The 21,742-nt window shown below is 48.0% G+C and overlaps 1 protein-coding gene across 5 annotated transcripts in view; it reads right to left on the bottom strand.

The window, feature by feature from the left end:
• The window catches only part of Unc-115a (Uncoordinated 115a), a 513,253-nt gene extending 491,723 nt beyond the window's left edge, over nucleotides 1–21,530 (bottom strand). For 3 of the 5 annotated variants that reach the window (XM_070531409.1, XM_070531408.1, XM_070531411.1), the window contains exon 1: nucleotides 21,268–21,530. In XM_070531409.1, the coding sequence (XP_070387510.1) occupies nucleotides 21,268–21,271 (4 nt within the window). In that variant the 5' untranslated portion in view covers nucleotides 21,272–21,530. The remainder of the gene's footprint in view (nucleotides 1–21,267) is intronic. The other 2 variants (XM_070531410.1, XM_070531407.1) reach the window with 2 other exon arrangements.
• Between the last annotated feature and the right edge of the window lie 212 nt (nucleotides 21,531–21,742).

The raw sequence follows: 21,742 nt of genomic DNA on the forward strand, positions 1-21,742 counted from the left end.
TCCACTTGATGTTCCTTGTTGCTGTGTTGCCCAGCCTACAGGCCGCAACTTGCTGGTAAGCTTCCTGGTTCTTTTCCTCCTGTACAGATACCTCAACACTCTCCCAGCCCATTTACTTTCTTCCATAATCCTCACTCGTTCTTCATACTCAATTTTGCTGTGAGCTTCCCTCACTTCTGAACAAGTTTAGCCCATATCACCCTGCACAGCTTCATATGTAGTCTTCCCGTGAACGCCCAATGCGAGGCATCCGACTGACCTTTGGTTCCCATCGAGTCCTGAGTGTACCCCTGATTTAAAGCAACCAGCCGCATTTCCAAAAGTAAGTCCTGGAACCGTTACACTTTTCCACATACCTTGGAGCACCTCATACCTATTGTATCCCCCATAGCGCTCTGCACTTCATTATGGCTGCCATTTCTCTTCCCCTTAACTGTTATTGTTTTTTCCTGTGTTTTCATATATATATATTGCCTTCGTTTATCTATATACCAAGGTATTCATACTGCTACAGAACCTTATTTGCGATGACGAAGAGGCAAGCAGTGTGAAGATGACGACTCGAGGCTAGCGCAGGCTGTTGCCTCTTGGCAAAGTGCAGCGTATTTCCTGGTAAATATATTTGTATATAGCTTTTCGTCTGTGTATTCCTATGTCTTTCTATGTAACATATCTGGCGGAGGTGGACGTTCCTTGTACCTCGTCACGGAGCTTCGAAGAGGACGGTACACCGAGCCTTCCTTCATGGCTCCCGGCGACGACAACTCGGCTCGGCCACCTCCGACACCTCCTGCCACTTCGACGACCTACATCGCTCTTCCCCTCGATCCTGGCATATTCTCGGGCAAAGATGGGGAAGACGTCGAAGACAGGATCAGCCTGTACGAACACGTCATCCACAATAACCGGTGGGACCCTACTATCATGCTCGCCAACGTAGTCTTTTACCTCGATGGCACAGCTCGAGTTTGGTTTAGGACGCACGAAGATGAGCTCACCGGTTGGAGCTTTTGCTTAAGCGAATCCCAAGACTTGTCGGGCAACCCCTACAGTGACCAACTTGCCGCGCAGAAGGCGCTTTCCGTCCGTGTGCAGAAGTCAACAGAGCTCTATATCACATACATTCAGGACGTCTTGGCTCCATGCCGCAAAGTTGATGCACACGACTTTAGTCGGACAAGCTTTCCCACATCCTCAAAGGCATTGCCGATGGAGCCTTTAACTTGCTCGTATTCAACAACGTGGCATCGGTGGATGCAGTTATAAAAGAGTGCCACTGCCTGGAACTCGCTAAAAGCCGACATATCGACAAGCAGTTTGCCCCTCGTCTGCCCAACACCCCAGCGACATCTTCCTGGGCCGACGCTCCTAATCCCAATACCAGGATCGTCCCACGTGAGATCGAGGCTGCCTATCCGGCTGCCTTTGACTCCAGCCCTACCAACGCACCTGCAGTCACGGTTTCCCTGATCCACGCAGTTGTCTGCCAGGAGTTCGCAAACATGAGTCTTCACACCATCTGCTCGGCCCATCGCCCTGATACCCACCCGGCTTATTACCCACCACGTTTCCGCAACCCATCTGAATGGCGCACTGCTGACAAGCCCATTTGTTTTTGCTGCCATCAAATCTGGCACATTTCTTGACACTGTCGCAGTCGCTGGAGCTCCCCGGCCCGGTCTGCTTATACTGCCTACTCTCGTCCCTATGCCGCGCGCTCCGATAATGCCGCCACCGATTCTCCTGCACCGAACCGCCCCTATTCTCGTTCGCCTTCGCCCCAACAATGACAATCTCGCTCTTCCCAGCCTCGTCGCTCCTATTCGCCAACTCCCTTCGGACACCGCTCCCAGTCTGAAAACTAGACGATGCAGTGCCTCGAGGTGACGCTGCATTGCTCCCTATGCCGCCAGATCCTCTACTGACGTTGCCCACTCATCTAAACCTTCTTGACGTGCAAGTCGACAGTGTTTCTGTCTCTTCTCTTACAGACAGTGGGGCGCATTTGTCGGTAATGAGCACTGACCTTCGTAACCGGCTGAAGAAAATCACGCCCGCCACGACGCCTGTTGTCCGTGTCGCCGATGGCAGGACAGCCCCCGTAATTGGTATGCGTGCCGCTCGCATCTCCTTTGCCGATCGCTCCACTAACGTGGTATTCACAGTCATCGCCCACTTTCCCCACGACATCAACCTCTGCTTAAGACTTCCTCTCCGCACATTCTGCTCTCATTGATTGTTCCGCCAGTACTCTTCGCCTTGACCTGCCTCTTCTGGATCCCACTGAACCACACCCCAGTTGCCTCAGTTCTGTTGACTTAGTTCGCTTGCCACCTTCAGCACTGACTTGCGTTGACTTAGTGTCATCCGCACCAGTGCCCGATGGTCGCTACATCACGGCTCCTACGCAAGATGTCCTCCTTACACACGGGATCACAGTACCTCATACAGTTTTATTTATTACAGCGAATCGCGTCTGCCTGCCAGTGGTCAATTTTGGCTTGATGACACAAGTGCTCCCACGCGGGATGTCTCTGGCCCAGCTTTGCTCATTCAAGGATCACTCAGTAGCATCTATTGCATCTATTGCGGTAGACGACAATTCAGTCAATCCTCCTCTACCATCGCAGTCGGCAATTTGTACCACAGCCGACTTACAGAAAATGATTGCTCGTGAGCTCTACCACGTTCTGTTTTCTTACCACGATATTTTTTACTTTAACAGCTGTAGTTTGGGCCAAAGGATGATTGTTAAACATTGCATTCATATCGACGATGCCCCTCCTATTCATTGCCGCCTGTATCGAGTGTCACCGGCTGAGCATCAAGTTATTCACGCAGAAGTTCACAAAATGTTTGCCAAGAACATTATTGAACCATCATGTAGTCCATGGGCGTCACCTGTTTACTGGAAAAAAAGAAGGATGGCTCATGGCGCTTTTGCGTTGATTACCGGCACCTTAACAGGGTTACCAAAAAGAACGTGTAGCCCCTACATCGGACTGATGACGCTTTTGACTGCCTCTACGGTGCTCGCTATTTCTCCTCTATTGACCTTCGCTCCCGCTAATGGCAGATTACCGTGGACGATCTCGACCGCGAGAAGACTGCTTTTGTAACACCGGACGGTCTTTATCAATTCAAAGTGATGCCGTTCAGTCTATGCAACGCTCCTGCCACTTTTAAACGCATGATGGACTCCCTTCTTCACGGTTTCAAATGGTCCACGTGCCTGCGCTACTTGGACGACGTTATAGTATTCTCCCCAACCTTCACTACGCACCTAGAGCACCTCTCGGCAGTCCCGGACGTTTTTCGTCGAGCCGGTCTGCAACTCAACACATCAAAATGCCAATTCAACCTTCGCCAGATTACTGTCATTTAGCATCTCGTCGACACGAACGGAGTGCAACCGGACCCAGGCAAGATCCATGCTGTCACGCACTTCCCTGTTCCGAAGTGTGTCAAGGATGTGCGCAGCTTCATCGGCCTTTGTACTTCTGCCGTGTCGTGAAAAATTTCGCGGCCATAGCACGACCACTAACCGAGCTTTTGAAGAAAGATGCCCTTTTGCAGTGGGGCAACAACAAGGCCTCTGCATTCTTGCATCTAATCGACCTTCTCACAACGCCTCCCGTTCTGGCCCATTTCAATCCTTCTGCGCCTACCATAGTCCGTACTGATGCCAGCGGTCACGGAATTGGTGCAGTACCGGCACAACGCCAGCGCGGCAACGATCGTGTTATCGCTTATGCCAGCAGGCTCCTCTCACCTACAGAGTGCAACTATTCGAATACATCACTGAGCGTGAGTGTCTGGCCCTAGTTTGGGCGGTTGCGAAATTCCGCCCATGCTTATATGGCCGACCCTTTTCCGTTGTCACAGACCATCGCACACTTTGCTGGTTATGCTCACTGAAAAATCCTACAGGAAGACTTGGTCTCAGGGCCTTACGCCTCCAAGAATATTCGTATATTGTCAGCTATAAATCTGGCCAACTACACAAGCACGCTGATTGCCTGTCTCGCTACGCGGTAGACGAGCCTCACAACGCCGACAGTGGTACCGCCAACGGCATTTTCTCTGTCTGCCTTTGCCAACACCGCCGATGAGCAGTACCAAAACCTATCGCTGCGAGCACTCATCGAGCATCTGCGCTCTACACCTACCGATGCATGTGTTCGCCGATATGCCCTCCAGGGCGGCATTCTGTGCCGAAGGAACTTCCTCCCTAACGGACCTGATCTTGTCATGCCAAAACATCTACGACAGACTGTGCTCTTTGAGATGCATGACGCACCCACTGCAGGACATCTTGGGATAACTCGCACGTACGACCGCGTCCACCGCTGCTTCTATTGGCCTGGTCTCGCTCGCTCCGTCCGACGCTATGTTGCTGCCTATGATCACTGCCAGCGTCGGAAAACACCTCAGGTGCTACCTGCCGGTTATCTCCAGCCGATCACCGTCCCTGTGGAACCGTTTTTTCATGTTGGATTAGACCTCCTCGGCCCCTTCCCCACGTCATCCTCTGGGAACAAATGGATAGCTGTCGCAACTGATTACGCCACCCGACACGCCATCCCGCACTCTCCCTACCAGTTGCACCACTGACGTCGCGGACTTTCTCTTGCGTGCTATTATCTTGCTTCATGGCGCCCCACGACAGCTGCTTACTGACCCAGGTCGTAACTTCCTCTCGAAAGTTATAGCCAACATTGTGCGTTCCTGCTACAATCAACACAAGCCGACTACCTCATACCATCCTCAAACCAATGGCCTGACAGAACGGTTAAACCATACTCTTACCGATATGCTGTCCAAGTACGTTTCCAAGGACCACCACAACTGGGACGTTGCCCTTCCTTACGTCACATTTGCGTATAATTCTTCCCGGCACGGTACCGCTGGATTTTCTCTATTTTATCTACTGTACGGTCGCGAACCGACCTTGCCCCTTGATATGGCACTTCCTCCTGCTGCGATATCAACAAGCGAGTATGCGCGCGACGCCATCACCCTCACCGACCATGCATGCCAGCTTGCCCGTACTCCACTGACGGCCTCGCAAACCACTCAGCAGCGTCAGTACAACGCCCGCCACTGTTACGTACAGTTTTCACCTGGTGCGCTCGTGCTCCTGTGGTCGCCCTCTCGTCACATCAGACTTTCAGAAAAGCTCCTTTCGCAATACACAGGGCCCTACTGCATGCTGCGCTAGGTGACACCTGTGACGTATGAAATTGCTCCTACGAGTTCAACCTCGTCCTCTACTCTGGCATCTAGTGATGTGCACGTCAATAGGCTCAAGGCCTGCTACACTGCTTCCGAGTCCGGCCTTTAGTCGCTCCGGGACGGCGTTTTTGCCACTGGGGGTAGTGCTACGGAACAGTATTTGCAATGACGAAGAGGCAAGCAGTGGGCCTCTTCGATTTTCGGAGTTCTGGCTGCCCGCTGGCAGCCAGATGGCAGCCAGCTAGTTCCGGTTCTGACAGGAAGTCACGTGGGCTGGGATTCCAAGACAACCCGAACCTGCCCTTCCAAGACAACCCGAACCTGCCCGAAGTTGGCAAAATCGAACGCCGGTACAGCTGGCCAAATGTAAACATGCTACCAGCATAGCAGCGCCCGGCGAGGCCGGCGCGCGCTCGGCATAGTCGGCCCATTTATGCGTTGCCAGCTTGGAAATATATGGTTGCATTCAGGGATACAATCACTTTCGCGTGACTCTGCGCAGGACACGTACTCGGCCAACCTCGCCTTGCGCAGCGCAAGAGATGGCCTCCGACGCGGTGGATGACAGGGCGCGAAATCGTGATTGTATACTCGAAAGCGATGGCTGGTGGATCCCTGCTCCCAGCGATCACGTCGACCACCCGCGACATTGATGAGTTAGCGTTGTGGCATCACAAGACATGAAAAAGCAGGTTATCGGGTACGTCTCATCCGCATAAAATTTCGCGCCGACCTGCTTGGGCTTCAATTTCAGGAAGTTTGTTGCGACTGATGGTGCTTCTCATTTAAGGAGCTGGGGACGCGGCTGGCGCGTGAAAATGCACATCGCCTGTGACCAGCGAAACGTTCCACACAAAAACCAATATTGGTCGCAATCACGAGAGCAATACGCCAATGTACGTGTGTCTAAATGTACCGAGTGCAATCAGTGTATTCTTAGATCAACGGCCTGCAGTTCGAACGCATATCGGTTTCGAGCTGCCACCTAAGCATACGACGGAGAGACGGAGCGAACACGGGCTAGCTGCAAAGGCTTCGCTAACTGCAAAGAAAGGAGAGATATACATACGCGGGATATGTCAAAAGGAACGCCACCAGAGAAATACGAACCCAAAATGTACCGCGATGTGTGAATGAGCGTCTACAGCTTGCATGGAACACGATGCAGATAACATGCGCGCATGAGAGCGCGGCGCGCTGTTCACCACCGCGAAGAAGCAATCAGGGGACACACACATATGCACACACAACAAAAGCTTCAAACGGTTCACCACGGCTCGTATCACACCGCTTCGCGATGCAGAGCGAAGCGTTAGCACCTAAAAAGTTAACGCTAGAAGTAAGGAAACCCAAAGATGACCGTAGACAGTTGGCTGAGCGAGGTAAATTTAAGTCCTCAAGCGCCCGCGTTGCAATCCGTGAAGTCCCCGTAAAGATGGCGGCGAGTGCCCATCGCCTCTTTTAGTCGTCTGCTAGCCGGAGAACTTCCAGAGAGCAGCCAGACCAAAATCGTCCTGGCAGGTTCTGACAGCCCGCGGGTAGCCAGAACCGTCCTGCGCAAGCAAAACGAACGCCCGGCGGAAGTACGTAGCGCGGTGGGCGGAGCAAACCGAGAAAAACGAAGACGCTTTGGCTGGCTCTGGCAGCCCGCGGGTAGCCATAAGTGGAAAATCGAAGAAGCCCAGTGTAAGCAGACCGGGCCGGGTAACTCCAGCGACTGCGACAGTGCCAAGAAATGTGCCTGATTCGATGGCAGTAAAAACAAATGGGCTGGTCAGCAGTGTGCCATTGAGATGGGTTGTGGAAACGTGGTGGGTAAGAAGAAGCCGGGTGGGTATCAGGGTGATGGGCCGAGCAGATGGTGTGAAGACCCATGTTTGCGAACTCCTGGCGGACAACTGCGTGGATCAGGGAAACCGTGACTGCAGGTGCGTTGGTAGGGCTGGAGTCAAAGGCAGCCGGATAGGCAGCCTCGATCTCACATTGGACGATCCTGGTAACATCGCCAGTGTTTTTGGGATTAGGAGCGTCGGCCCAGGAAGATGTCGCTGGGGTGTTGGGCAGACGACGGGCAAACTGCTGGTCGATATGTCGGCTTTTAGCGAGTACCAGGCAGTGGCACTCTTTCATAACTGCATCCACCGATGCCACGTTGTTGAATACAAGCAAGTTGAAGGCGTAATCGGCAATGCCTTTGAGGATGTGGGAGAACTTGTCGGACTCAGTCATGTGTGCGTCAACTTTGCGGCATAGGGCCAAGACGTCCTGAATGTACGTGACGTAGGGCTCCGTTGACGTCTGCACACGACCGCAAAGCGCCTTCTGCGCGGCAAGTTGGTGACCGTAGGGGTTGCCGAACAAGTCTCGAAGCTTTTGCTTAAGCGAATCCCAACTGGTCAGCTCATCTTCGTGCGTCCGATACCAAACTCGAGGTGTGCCAACAAGGTAAAAGACGACGTTGGCGAGCATGATAGTTGGGTCCCAACGGTTATTGCGGCTGACGTGTTCGTAAAGGCTGATCCAGTCCTCGACGTCTTCCCCATCTTTTGCCGAGAATACGCCAGGATCACGGGGAGCGGAGAGGGTGATGTAGGTCGTCGAAGTGGCAGCAGATGTCGGAGCCGGTGGAGTCGGGTTGGCGTCGCCGGGAGCCATGAAGGTAGGCTCGACGTACCGTCCACTGCGAAGCTCCGTGACGAGGTACAGGGAACGTCCACCTCCACCAGATATGTTACATAGAAAGACGCAGACGAAAAGCTATGTACAAGTATACTTACAAGAAAATACGCTGCACTTGGCCAAGAGGCAACAGCCCGCGCTAGCTTCTAATCGTCATCGTCGTCTTCTTACTGCTCGGCACTTCATGATCGCAAATACCGTTCCATAGCAATATTAAGGATTATTTGACATCGCTTGCTCAGCTAGAACTCTGCACTCACACAAAACATACTACACGAAACCTGGAGGTATGGAAGGTAACATGGTTTCGAAACAATTACAGCCTACAGTCCTCAACACATATGCCAACTGTACTAAACAAATATAAGCACAACTACGCTACATAAAAATGGTTTGAGTGATTACTTTCTTTATAGTGACATTTTAGTATATTGCATTCAAGTGTAAAATGTGCATACGTGCCATGTGTAATGTTTGTTGTGTATTATGTCTTCTGTGCATATATCACGTGAGTGCTACGGCCATGTAAGGGACCATGGGCCTCCGTCAAGCTGCTGCGACAGCTTTTTGCCCTGGTGTCCCTCCAGTTCCTTATGTTGCTGGTAAATAAAATTGACTGATTGATTGATTGGTTGGTTGATTGATGTGTATAACGTTTTCGAACACTAAAACTAACAACACTATGACCGTGATAGCGGAGGTCATGCAGTCACGCTGAAAAACTTGCATCTTGACGAGCGCTGCGACGTGGCAGCCATCGGCTTTCATCGCATCGGGCATCACCTCGGCAGTCTCACTCAGCCCACCAGCCAATATATTCAAGGCAGTATAAAGGCTCGTTGAACAACAATTATCAGAGAAAATATCTGCAGTGGTGGCCCTATGTATAGGAGACCTCTTTTGTATTTTTCCCAAGTTTTTTGCACATGCGCGAGATGCGAGAGACATCTGCGGACTTTTGCTTCTTGAAATCTGGCTTTACCTAGTTACTAAAGTATCAGGAGGCCGACGTGCCTTGTTCCATTTGTCCCTAGCCGAGTCCCAGAACATTTTGCAATAAGCTCTCTCCACTTGTCTCTCCACAATGGCGGCCTGTCTCTCCGGACAGGCCGCCATTGGAATCTGAACCTGGCAACGTTTAACGTTAGAACGCTATCTAGTGAGGCGAGTATAGCAGTGTTATTGGAGGAATTAGAGGGTAGTAAATGGGATATAATAGGGCTCAGTGAGGTTAGGAGGACAAAAGAAGCATATACACTGCTAAAAAGCGGGCATGTACTGTGTTACCGGGGCTTAGCGGAGAGACGAAAACTAGGAGTCGGATTCCTGATTAATAAGGAAATAGCTGGTAACATACAGGAATTCTATAGCATTAACGAGAGGGTGGCAGGTCTTGTGAAACTTAATAAGAGGTACAAACTGAAGGTGGTACAAGTCTATGCCCCTACATGCAGTCATGATGACCAGGAAGTCGAAAGCTTTTATGAAGACGTGGAATCGGCGATGGGTAAAGTCAAAACAAAATACACTATACTGATGGGCGACTTCAATGCCAGGGTAGGCAAGAAGCAGGCTGGAGACAAGTCCGTAGGGGAATATGGCATAGGCGCTAGAGATAGCAGAGGAGAGTTATTAGTAGAGTTTGCAGAACAGAATATGCGGATAATGAATAACTTTTTCCGCAAGCGGGTTAGTCGAAAGTGGACATGGAGGAGCCCGAATGGTGAGACTAGAAATGAAATCGACTTCATACTCTGCGCGAACCCTGGCATCATACAAGATGTAGACGTGCTTGGCAAGGTACGCTGCAGTGACCATAGGATGGTAAGAACTCGAATAAGCCTAGACTTGAGGAGGGCACGGAAGAAACTGGTACACAAGAAGCCAATCAATGAGTTAGCGGTAAGAGGGAAACTAGAGGAATTCCGGATCAAGCTACAGAACAGGTATTCGGCTTTAACTCAGGAAGAGGACCTTAGTGTTGAAGCAATGAACGACAATCTCATGGGCATCATTAAGGAGTGCGCAATAGAAATCGGTGGTAACGCCGTTAGACAGGAAACCAATAAGCTATCGCAGGAGACGAAAGATCTGATCAAGAAACGCCAATGTATGAAAACCTCTAACCCTACAGCTAGAAAAGAACTGGCAGAACTTTCTAAGTTAATCAACAAGCGTAAGACAGCGGACATCAGGAACTATAATATGGATAGAATTGAACAGGCTCTCAGGAATGGAGGAAGCCTAAAAACAGTGAAGAAGAAACTAGGAATAGGCAAAAATCAGATGTATGCATTAAGAGACAAAGCCGGCAATATTGTTACTAATATGGATGAGCTAGTTCAAGTGGCTGAGGAGTTCTATAGAGATTTATGCAGTACCAGTGGCACCCACGACGATAGTGGAAGAGAGAATAGCCTAGAGGAATTCGAAATCCCACAGGTAACGCCATAAGAAGTAAAGAAAGCCTTAGGAGCTATGCAAAGGGGGAAGGCAGCTGGGGAGGATCAGGTAACAGCAGATTTGTTGAAGGATGGTGGTCAGATTGTTCTAGAGAAACTGGCCACCCTATGTATGCAATGCCTCATAACCTCGAGCATACCGGAATCTTGGAACAATGCTAACATAATCCTAATCCATAAGAAAGGTGACGCCAAAGACTTGAAAAATTATAGACCGATCAGTTTACTGTCCGTTGCCTACAAAATATTTACTAAAGTAATCGCAAATAGAATCAGGAACACCTTAGACTTCTGTCAACCAAAGGACCAGGCAGGATTCCGTAAAGGCTACTCAACAATAGACCATATTCACACTATCAATCAAGTGATAGAGAAATGTGCAGAATATAACCAACCCTTATGTATAGCTTTCATTGATTACGAGAAAGCGTTTGATTCAGTCGAAACCTCAGCAGTCATGGAGGCATTACGGAATCGGGGTGTAGATGAGCCATATATAAGAATACTGGAAGATATCTATAGCGACTCCACAGCCACCGTAGTCCTCCACAAAGAAAGCAACAAAATCCCAATAAAGAAAGGCGTCAGACAGGGAGATACGATCTCTCCAATGCTATTCACAGCATGTTTACAGGAAGTATTCAGAGGCCTGGAGTGGGAAGAATTGGGGATAAGAGTTAATGGAGAATATCTTAGTAACTTGCAATTCGCTGATGATATTGCCTTGCTTAGTAACTCAGGGGACCAATTGCAATGCATGCTCACTGACCTGGAGAGGTAAAACAGAAGAGTGGGTCTAAAAATTAATCTGCAGAAAACTAAACTACTAATGGTTAAGTCTCTGAAGAGAACAGCTGTTTACGATAGGTAGCGAGGCACTGGAAGTGGTAAGGGAATACATCTACTTAACGCAGGTAGTGACCACGGATCCGGATCATGAGACTGAAATAAGCAGAAGAATAAGAATCGGCTGGGGTGCGTTTGGCAGGCATTCTCAAATCATGAACAGCAGGTTGCCACTATCCCTCAAAAGGAAAGTGTATAACAGCTGTGTGTTACCAGTACTCACATATGGGGCAGAAACCTGGAGGCTTACGAAAAGGGTTCTGCTGAAATTGAGGACGACACAACGAGCTATGGAAAGAAGAATGATGGGTGTAACGTTAAGAGATAAGAAAAGAGCAGATTGGGTGAGGCAACAAACGCGGGTAAACGACATCTTAGTTGAAATCAAGAAAAAGAAATGGGCATGGGCCAGACATGTAATGAGGAGGGAAGATAACCGATGGTCACTAAGGGTTACGGACTGGATTCCAAGGGAAGGGAAGCGTAGCAGGGGGCGGCAGAAAGTTAGGTGGGCGGATGACATTAAGACGTTTGCAGGGACATGGCCACAATTAGTACATGACCGAGGTAGTTGAAGTATGGGAGAGGCCTTTGCCCTGCAGTGGGCGTAACTAGGCGGATGATGATGATGATGACTTTTGTTCCATGGCATCACAGTCGCAGCACTGCGTTCGTGATTGAGAGGTCCAGTTCAAATAGAGTGGTAAACAGTGTTTTTTTGTCAGTTTCCTCTTGATTTCCGTAATAGTAATTCACCTATGCTTCACCACCAGGCCTGACATGGAGGGTTCTTGCCAAAGGGACCAAAGGAACCAATGAATAATAACATGTTACTGTGAATCCACTTTACTGTAGAATATTCATTTGCAAGTTAAGCTCATGGCTGAGCTGTGCATACGCAGAGCGTGCCCACGTGGCACGTACTCCTCACGTCACAAACGACCATGGCACTGGCACAGCGCCAAAGACTACCTGCGAAGCAGCAAACCTTATGCTACGTGCACTACAGTGAGACAGACCACCCACTGACGACAAACTGCCACTTTACCATTAGAGTCATCATCATCAGCCAGGTTACGCCCACTGCAGGGCAAAGGCCTTTGCAATACTTCAACTACCCCAGTCATGTACAAATTGTGGCCATCTCGTCCCTGCAAACTTCTTGATCTCATCCGCCCACCTAACTTTCTGCTGCCCCCTGTTACGCTTCCCTCCCCTTGGAATCCAGTGCGTAACCCTTAATGACCATCTCCCTCCTCATTACATGTCCTGCCCATGCCCACTTCTTTTTCTTGATTTCAACTAAGATGTCATTAACTCGTGTTTGTTCCCTCACCCAATCTGCTCTTTACTTTTACCTTAAAGTTATACCCATCATTCTTTGCAAAGCTCGTTGCGTCGTCCTCAATTTAAGCAGAACCCTTTTCGTAAGCCTCCAGGTTTCTGCCCCATATGTGAGTACTGGTAACACACAGCTGTTATACACTTTCCTTTTGAGGGATAGTGGCAACCTGCTGTTCATGATTTGAGAATGCCTGCCAAACGCACCCCAGCCGATTCTTATTCTTCTGGTTATTTCAGTCTCATGATCCGGATCCATGGTCACTACCTGCCCTAAGTAGATGTATTCCCTTACCACTTCCAGTGCCTCGCTACCTATCGTAAACAGCTGTTCTCTTCCGAGACTTAACCATTAGTAGTTTAGATTTCTGCAGATTAATTTTTAGACCCGCCCTTCTGCTTTGCTTCTCGAGGTCAGTGAGCATGCATTGCAATTGTTTCCCGAGTTACTAAGCAAGGCAATATCATCAGCGAATCGCAAGTTACTAAGCTATTCTCCATTAACTTTTATCCCCAATTCTTCCCAATCCAGGTCTCAATACCTCCTGTAAACACACTGTGAATAGCATTGGAGAGATCGTATCTCTGTCTTGCGCATTTCTTTATTGGGATTTTGTTGCTTTCCTTATGGAGGACTACGGTGGCTGTCGAGCCACTATAGATATCTTTCAGTATTTTTATATACGGCTCGTCTACACCCTGATTCCGTAATGCCTCCATGACTGCTGAGGTTTCGACAGAATCAAACGCTTTCTCGTAATCAATGAAAGCTATATATAAAGGTTGGTTATATTCCGCACATTTTTCGATCACCTGATTGATAGTGTGAATATGGTCTACTGCTGAGTAGCCTTTACGGAATCCTGCCTGGTCTTTTGCTTGACAGAAGTCTAAGGTGTTCCCGATTCTATTTGCGATTACCTCAGTAAATAGTTTGTAGGCAACTGACAGTAAGCTGATCGGTCTATAATTTTTCAAGTCTTTGGCGTCCCCTTTCTTATGGATTAGGATTATGTTAGCGTTCTTCCAAGATTACGGTACGCTCAAAGTCATGAGGCATTGCGTATACAGGATGGCCAGTTTTTCTAGAACAATCTGCCCACCATCCTTCAACAAATCTGCTGTTACCTGATTCTCCCCAGCTGCCTTCCCCCTTTACATAGCTCCCAAGGCTCTCTCTACTTCTTCCAGCGTTTCTTGCGCTATTTCAAATTCTTCTAGACTATTCTCTCTGCCATAATCGTCGTGGGTGCCACTGGTACTGTATAAATCTCTATAGAACTCCTCAGCTACTTAACAATCTCAACCATATCAATTATGATATTGCCGGCTCTGTCTCTTAATGCACACATCTGATTCTTGCCTATTCCTAGTTTCTTCTTCACTGCTTTCAGGCTTCCTCGGTTCCCGAGAGCATGTTCAATTCTATCGATATTATACTTCCTTACGTCTCGGAGTCTGTATTAGCCATTAAAATGCCATTTGAACGGAAGTTTAAGCGACGCTTACACTGGAGCAAAGCACCATCCTCCATAGTACCTAGGCAAATGTGCCTTTGAACAGTCAACAGCAAAAAGGACCCAGATCTCTCAAGCCTCCAAGGGTGCGATCTTGTACGCGTTACAAAATAGAACGGAGGCGGTCCCTTCCGCCAAGCCGCACACGATTGGTCAATTTCAACCGTGACGAACGCCATGATGTCAATTGTGACAGGATTGCTGCTGTCAATCATTCCGCGTTGTCTGCTATCAGACGAACGCAATGGAACGGACCGCCTATTCCACGACGTAAAAATGGACCACCTCCATTCGATTTTGGAACTGTGAATGTGAATGTGTGAGCTACGAGAGAGACAAGATCGCACCCTAAATGTCTCTCGCAGCTCACGCATTCACATGACACCCACGGAATTAAGAAAAAGCAGCTCTCGTATGTTCCTGTGACATTTCTTCAGCCAATCAACAAGCTGACATGGTGGCTATCTCAGAATGGCACCATAAGTTTGCAGCAACACAGATATATTGCACAGGCTCCAGCGTACTACCATTAAAGGGGTACTGGCACAAAAATTACAACTCGAAATAGGTGGTATATTACTTTGCTGCTAACTCATAGGTATAATCTGCGAAGTTTCAATAGGAAATGCAGGTTAGGAGTCATTTTAATTGAATTTTGAAGTTCATGCGAGCAACAAATTGAAAAGTACAGCACCTCTCAATGTAGTCATCAGCATCGGTCCTATTTGTAAACCATTACATCATAACTTTTCACAACTGATTTTGGCAACACGCAATGTCATTGGCTTGTCTTGCCATTTGGAACACATCTCAGCACTGTTTGCATTGGCTGTCTTGCACTGACTGCACACAAAGCATACGTGCAAACTGCTGACTATTTACCGATTGCCAGGTTTATCTCTGCTGTGGCTAGCAGTAGCCAAGCTGATGATGACATCTTGTCCATGATTTTTTTTTTTCTTTTCTTGTGTGTGTATTTTACTGTTGAAGGGAACTATAATAAAAGTATGGTATATTAATGATTATGGTGCTACCAACACTTTGCACCAGCAGTTCGGCAGAATATTGCAAGTTGCAGTAGTAGCTGTGGGTGTTCCGATGACACACTGCATCACCATATGTCGCTACCAGCATGTTCCTGCCATAAAACTCAGGTTACCCAGCAAACTGCAAAGGGTAAAAAGTTTGCGCACACACAAAACATGGCTAAGTCTAATGCCGGGATCATACTGTGGAGTGGACATGTGCCCAATGAAGCATTACAATAGTGTAGCATTGAACAAGTATCCCACCAAACTAGAAGACAAAAGAGGAGCACAGATGGCATGGTAGACAGTGCGCAAGCATGTGCCACAAGTCTGCACGCTCACATGATGATCACTGTTTACAAGCATGCCTTTTACGTCACTGGGCACATCATCATCATCAGCCTATTTCATGTCCACTGAAGGACAAAGGCCTCTCACTGCAATCTCAAATGACCCCTGTCCTGTGCCAACCAATTCCAACTAGCACCCGTGAATTTCCCAATTTCATCGTCCCACCTAGTATTCTGCCGTCCTCAATTGCGCTTCCAAGTGCTTTTCAAAATCTGTACCATGACTGGTTGTTAAATACAAGCATGTAAAAAATTAAATTATGGGGTTTTACGTACCAAAATTACTTTCTGATTATGAGGCACGCCGTAGTGGAGGACTCCGGAAATTTCGACCACCCGGGGATCTTTAACGTGCACCTAAATCTAAGTACACGGGTGTTTTCGCATTTCGCCCCCATCGAAATGCGGCCGCCGTGGCCGGGATTCGATCCCACGACCTCGTGCTCAGCAGCCCAACACCATAGCCACTGAGCAACCACGGCGGGTTACAAGCATGTAACTAAACAATCGTCGCACAGTGGAGCAAACGCGTCTTTAGCATGATTACTGGGTCAATAGCAACAGATTAAGGGCAAGAAACAGAGCCCAAAGAATTTTGTCAGTACTCTTAGCCTTTTTTGAGTGCTAAAAAAGCAATATAGCTGCCAGGGACCAGGATAACGTATTATTCAAAAAAATGCTGCGCTCAAGTTTATGGATGGGTGTATGACGCCGAGTGCATCAGAACTTAATGCAGAGGAAACTTGCAAGCAAACTAAAATTTGCAGGACGACAGTCAAGGTCAGCACCCACTTAAGACATTAATGGAGCTCATGGAATGGAAGTGTAAAGAATATTGTGCAGGCTAATTGTGTGAATGTGCAACAAGGTGGTCGTGTAGGAAGAGGCTCTGAAATGGGAAATGAGACATTCGATGCATTGAGAAAAGAAGCTAGGCATACTGTCAGAACAGATTCATGAACAAACAGGTATCCAAAATGAGCAGAGACAATGCACAATGTTACCAATCTTACAGCATGACGAGCATTATCAACAGGATCCCAGAATAAAGCAATTGGGAGTCAACAGTCTGCTGCGGCAAGTCTGAATCACAAGTGGCAAATGCATAAAATAAACCCATTTTATATTTTGTTCAGTGCCAGAGCAGGTAGGCTAGAGGAGCCTCAGGAAAAAACTAAATGAAAGTAATATACAGCCCCTGTCGCGGCTATCTACTAGCCCAGCAAACCGCAAATATCCATTGGACGTACCACAAAAGACCAAACATCTAAGACATTTAACGTCTAGTTCACATCTATAAAATGTTCCACTAGTACATGGCAGTCAGGGGTTATCCAATCGACACAGAATTTCTTTAGGATTTGGACATGTGATTTGGACAAAGATGCCAGGAGAGGAAATGTCACACATCTGCCTGTTGCAACACTGTGGCGGGGCATTTAATTTGTTTTTTCCCATCATCATGATCACTGTGCATGTTCGAGATCCTACAAGAGGGAGAATGTGTTCCTGAATTGCGAAATATGCATTGTTCATTTTGAAAAGATTCAATTTGAAACATTAAAGCCCAGAATTTTAGTTTATGACTGGATTTATGATTTGCAATTTTACATTACCTTTGTACGCACTGCTGGACACCACGCATCAAAAGCCAAAACTTATTTAAGTAATTTTTTCACATACACAAACGCTTTCTTTTTCAGTTATATCCATTAGTACACTGTTGAAAATATGTAGTTAACTGGCCAATATATTACGACAGATTATAAAGAAAAATGAAGCTTGAACTCTCAATATCTGACTTCTTATCGCCACTGATATCAATTCAGCACTCACTTCAACACAAGTGCAGGGTAATTTTCAGCGTGCGAGCAGCATGAATAATAATAATATTTGGGGTTTTACGTGCCAAAACCACTTTCTGATTATGAGGCACGCCGTAGTGAAGGACTCCGGAAATTTTGACCACCTGGGGTTCTTTAACGTGCACCTAAATCTAAGCACACGGGTGTTTTTGCATTTCGCCCCCATCGAAATGCAGCCGCCGTGGCCGGATTTGATGCGAGCAGCATGAAATGTGCTTCATCAGTCTCTTTTTTACTTTTGTTCAGTTGACCATGGCCCAAGTACTTATACACTTGGCAGAGCTGTATAGCTGTATACTGAACTTTAGAGCTCCCTTTCTGACTGCTATTTGTGGTGTGTTTATTCACCTTGCGGAGCACTTATACAAATGTCCCAAGAGCAACGTTGCGGTGGTTCATTTTCAGACATATTTGTACCGCTTGGTTTCTGGAGCCCCTCTTGAAGTGTCAGGAATATTTCTCATTTGCAATGCTTATTTGTACAAAGAAGTATCTGGCAGCATTGTGTTGGTAGCTTGTCACACCACAAATGCTGCCTGTCCAAGTTGGCTGTCAAGATAAACATTCCATTTTGGGATTGTGCTTGTGTCGATTTTTTTAGTATGTATTGTTGCGATACAACAGGCACTTATGAGACATGGCGCAAAGGAAGACTAAGATGGGCACCTGTGCTTGGCACAAGCTGGTTACCATCTTGGTCTCTGGCTGCGCTGCTCTAGTAAATACAGTGTAAATAGTCTCTTCTAGCTGTCTTTCCACACGTAACATATTGGTGGAGGTTTGCAATTCCCGGCCTCGCAACAGAGCTCCGCAGCGGTCGCTACATCGAGCTCACTACCATGCCTCCCAGGGATGAGACCCCATCATCCTCGACTGCGACTCGTCAGACTGCTCCAGTCGCGACATGAGAACGGAGAGCGCACGGGAGTGTATGGCAAAATCGTAATGAGAAAACCGTAGTGCAGCGCACGGGGGGCTTCGCGGCAACGATGACTGCAACATGGCACCAGAGTAGCCCGCATCGTCTGTATGGAAACAATGCACTGCACGAACGGAGGTTGTATGCGGCGGCTGCTGTGAATCATGCCCACGCTTCACCCACGCGTTTCCTCTCACGATCTCCTGATTAGCGAGGAAGACAACACACTTCACTGCATTTGCAACTTGCCACTGAGACAGATTGTCAGTGCCAGCCAATATATCGCAAAATGAAAACATGTATACAGCTGCTCTCAAATTTCACATTAGGGAGTATCGTAATCGTCTACGAAATGTTTTTCATATAGCCATTGCAGGATTTGTAATACAGAATGATCAAAATACAGATCTAAGATTCTGTGAGCCTAGTTTTCATATTTTGATGAGCGCTATAGAAACATATATAATTTACATTCATATTTTGACATTTACATGTTTGCACATTAACAAAACATTTCAAACAACCTCTCCAGCTACTTGCCGACAACAGTGGCAACTGTGGCATTAATGTGCCTCAGCAGATGCATCATCAAGGACAAACTAAATGTGAATAGTGGAGAGTGTGGCCGAAGCATAACTAAAGGTACAGTGCATGCCGTCAACCAGTCACTGTGGTTCTCGCGCAGAGTGCAGCAGTGCTCGCCCTACTGCGATAAACGTCATCCGTATTTTGCCCGAAAGTTGCTTTCTCATCCCGACGCGGAAGTGCCATTTGCAGCTGGCAGTACACTGTTATGATACGTGGCTAGCACCATCGCCACATCTGTAGCATGATATAGCTGGCACATGCCCAGTTTCCTAATGTGCGTTCCTTTGCATTCGTTTCCACCATCAAATCTGCGAATGCTTAATCGTAATTTGAATAGCACCAAAAATTTATTACAGTGGAGCAGCAACAGTGCTAGCCACCTTAACAGCAATCGCAGGTAGGAATGGCACTGTAGTGGCAGGGTGAGAACACAAGCTTCAAGCAAAATACAGGCAACATTATCGCAGTAGGACAAGCAGCACTGCACTCCGTGTTGAAACCACTTGCCCATGCATGTGTACAATAACGGCTGCCCGACACAGCACACACTGCTTTCAGTTATGCTTCGGCCACATTCTCTGCTGTTCACATTTCATTTGTATCTGATAGTACATCTGCTGTGCCACTTGCAGGCATGCAGCTCATTACAGCGTAAATAGGAAAGATCCATTTGATGTTCTATAGATCTCCTGCGTCCCTAAAATGAACACCTATTAGAGGCCACTTATGTCCAGCTGTAATATCCTTTCAACATTACAGCAACGTGCTTAGCATGGGACTTAGATTACCCATGGTATATATTTCTAATGTCTGGAGAAATATAGATATCTATAGGATAGACTGGTGGGCTAGTTGGTACGGCATTATTTACACAGCAGCGCAGAAGCATATGGACGACTAAAGGAGAAGACTGGACACAGCGGTATTGTGTCAGTCTTTCTTTCATAGTCCATGTGATTTTGCACAACTGTGTAAATAATCTATAGGGTGTGTGCAATGTCTAAAAACATGATGTTCATGGACGTCTGTGGGACATCTATGGGACATAAATGGTCATCTCGGAAGGTTCCTTGATAACAAGTTATCTATGGACTTCACCATCTACCAGCCCTTGATGCGGCATACTGGATAAAGCTGGAACAACATGGTTACTTCCGAGCATACGCTGCCTTTCTCACGATTCTGCACAATGACGAGTTGCATAAGCAGTTGCATTTTCGCGAGAGGATGCACACTGATAAAGAATCATTACTGCAGCGTGGCGTCTACCCCGGCACTCCCCCTGTGGTGCAATATCACAAATGGGAAACTGTGCAAAGCCTATCGCTATGACTGCACATGGAAAAACCCTGTCCAGTTGTAAGCATATGCTCAGAAGCAACTATGTCGTTCCAGCTTCCTCTGGTAAGACGAAACCATATGTTTCAGAATGATCCATGCAAGGGGGGGGGGGGGGGTAATTTTCTCCAGCTTTCGGGGTTACTTTGGCAAGATTTCACGCGACTAGGACGCATCTCCGTCCACGAGCGACATGCTTGGGCATGCTCTTATATATCGTCGAACGCTGCCGACGCTAGTCACCCCGAAAGTGATCGCCCGAGAATACCGGCCCCGGCGCTCTAAAGAGCCGTAATGGAGGCAGTGCATGCCTAGTGATTATGCAGTTTGGTTTGCAGTGGTCAGTGGAAGGGAAATTTCTGCTCCCCACTCTATCTCTATTTTGGGCTTCTGATAGGCGAAATTAATGCCTTGGCAAAACTTGGGCTGTTTAGACCTTTCTCAAGAAGCAGCACATTATGCAATAATTCTCTCTAAAGGACCATTAAATAAGAAGTGAACGGGCTGACTGCAACAGTCGCAGGTCAATAAGCAAGTAAGGGAGACATTTAAAAGCAAAAGCGCAGCTACCCAAGACCAGTATAGGGCTTCCACAAGCCAAACCAGTCTTCAGCATTCCTACTGATGGTGACAAACAACGTGGCTTCAGATGTGAATTACGCTCATACATTAGTACTCAGTTTGAGGTCACGTTAACGGCGTCAACTTCTTAATGTGTTCCTCCAACGTGCCTCTCGCTTAGAGGCTCGCAAACGAGCCTCGGCCAGCCTCCGGGACACGCCCTCGCATGGATCCAGGAAGCGCGTGCCGCCGACGCGAGCCTTGACGCGACATTCACTTGGCGTTCGTGCCGCACCCGAAACCGGTTGCATGCAGCGCTGCTGGGCCGTGAGCCGGCTCAACCGAACATGCACCCTTTGTGCGAGCTCCGGAGCCGCGAGGCGTTGTCGCCTGCTCAGCCGTACCGGTTGCGCAACGGTCGAAGCAAGGTCAGCGTGCATCGAGCGTGGTGCTACGCGGCGAAAGAAACAACGCCAAATTATTCGGCACGAGCAGGCGACTTCTAAGTACAGAACATTTTAGGCCTACATTGACTTACCCATCGTGTCTGCCGAGACCCGATGTCAAAACTTCGAGCAGCTATCCAAATTACGAACAGCAAATAACCTCACGCCGTGCCACTACTTTGTTAGAGCGTGGGCGGAAAGTGATCGGTACCTTGGGCGCGAATTCAAGGACGGACAATAGGCACCGCACACATCAACACACGAACTCGAGGGCGAATCTACTCAACACCATTCGATCCTTCTGGCTGTCGGGCACACAAATCAGCAGCCGCCCACAGCCAATTCGTCGTCGAGAACAGCCACGTGGCGCCCTCTAGAGGCCCGAAGCCAACAAACGCAGAGTTTCCTACAAAGATTACTAGGGGGAGCTCTCGCGCTAGTGAGCTGCATCACTTAAAACCCATAGAGTTTCTCACTATATTACGGTAATGTAAGTGAGAAACTCTATGTTAAAACCCCTCAATCTCCCAAAGTAGCGAATTCACTTCCCTCCTCCTCCGCTCGGCG

The sequence above is a fragment of the Dermacentor albipictus genome, chromosome 1, assembly GCF_038994185.2.
Source record: "Dermacentor albipictus isolate Rhodes 1998 colony chromosome 1, USDA_Dalb.pri_finalv2, whole genome shotgun sequence".
NCBI lineage: Eukaryota > Metazoa > Arthropoda > Arachnida > Ixodida > Ixodidae > Dermacentor > Dermacentor albipictus.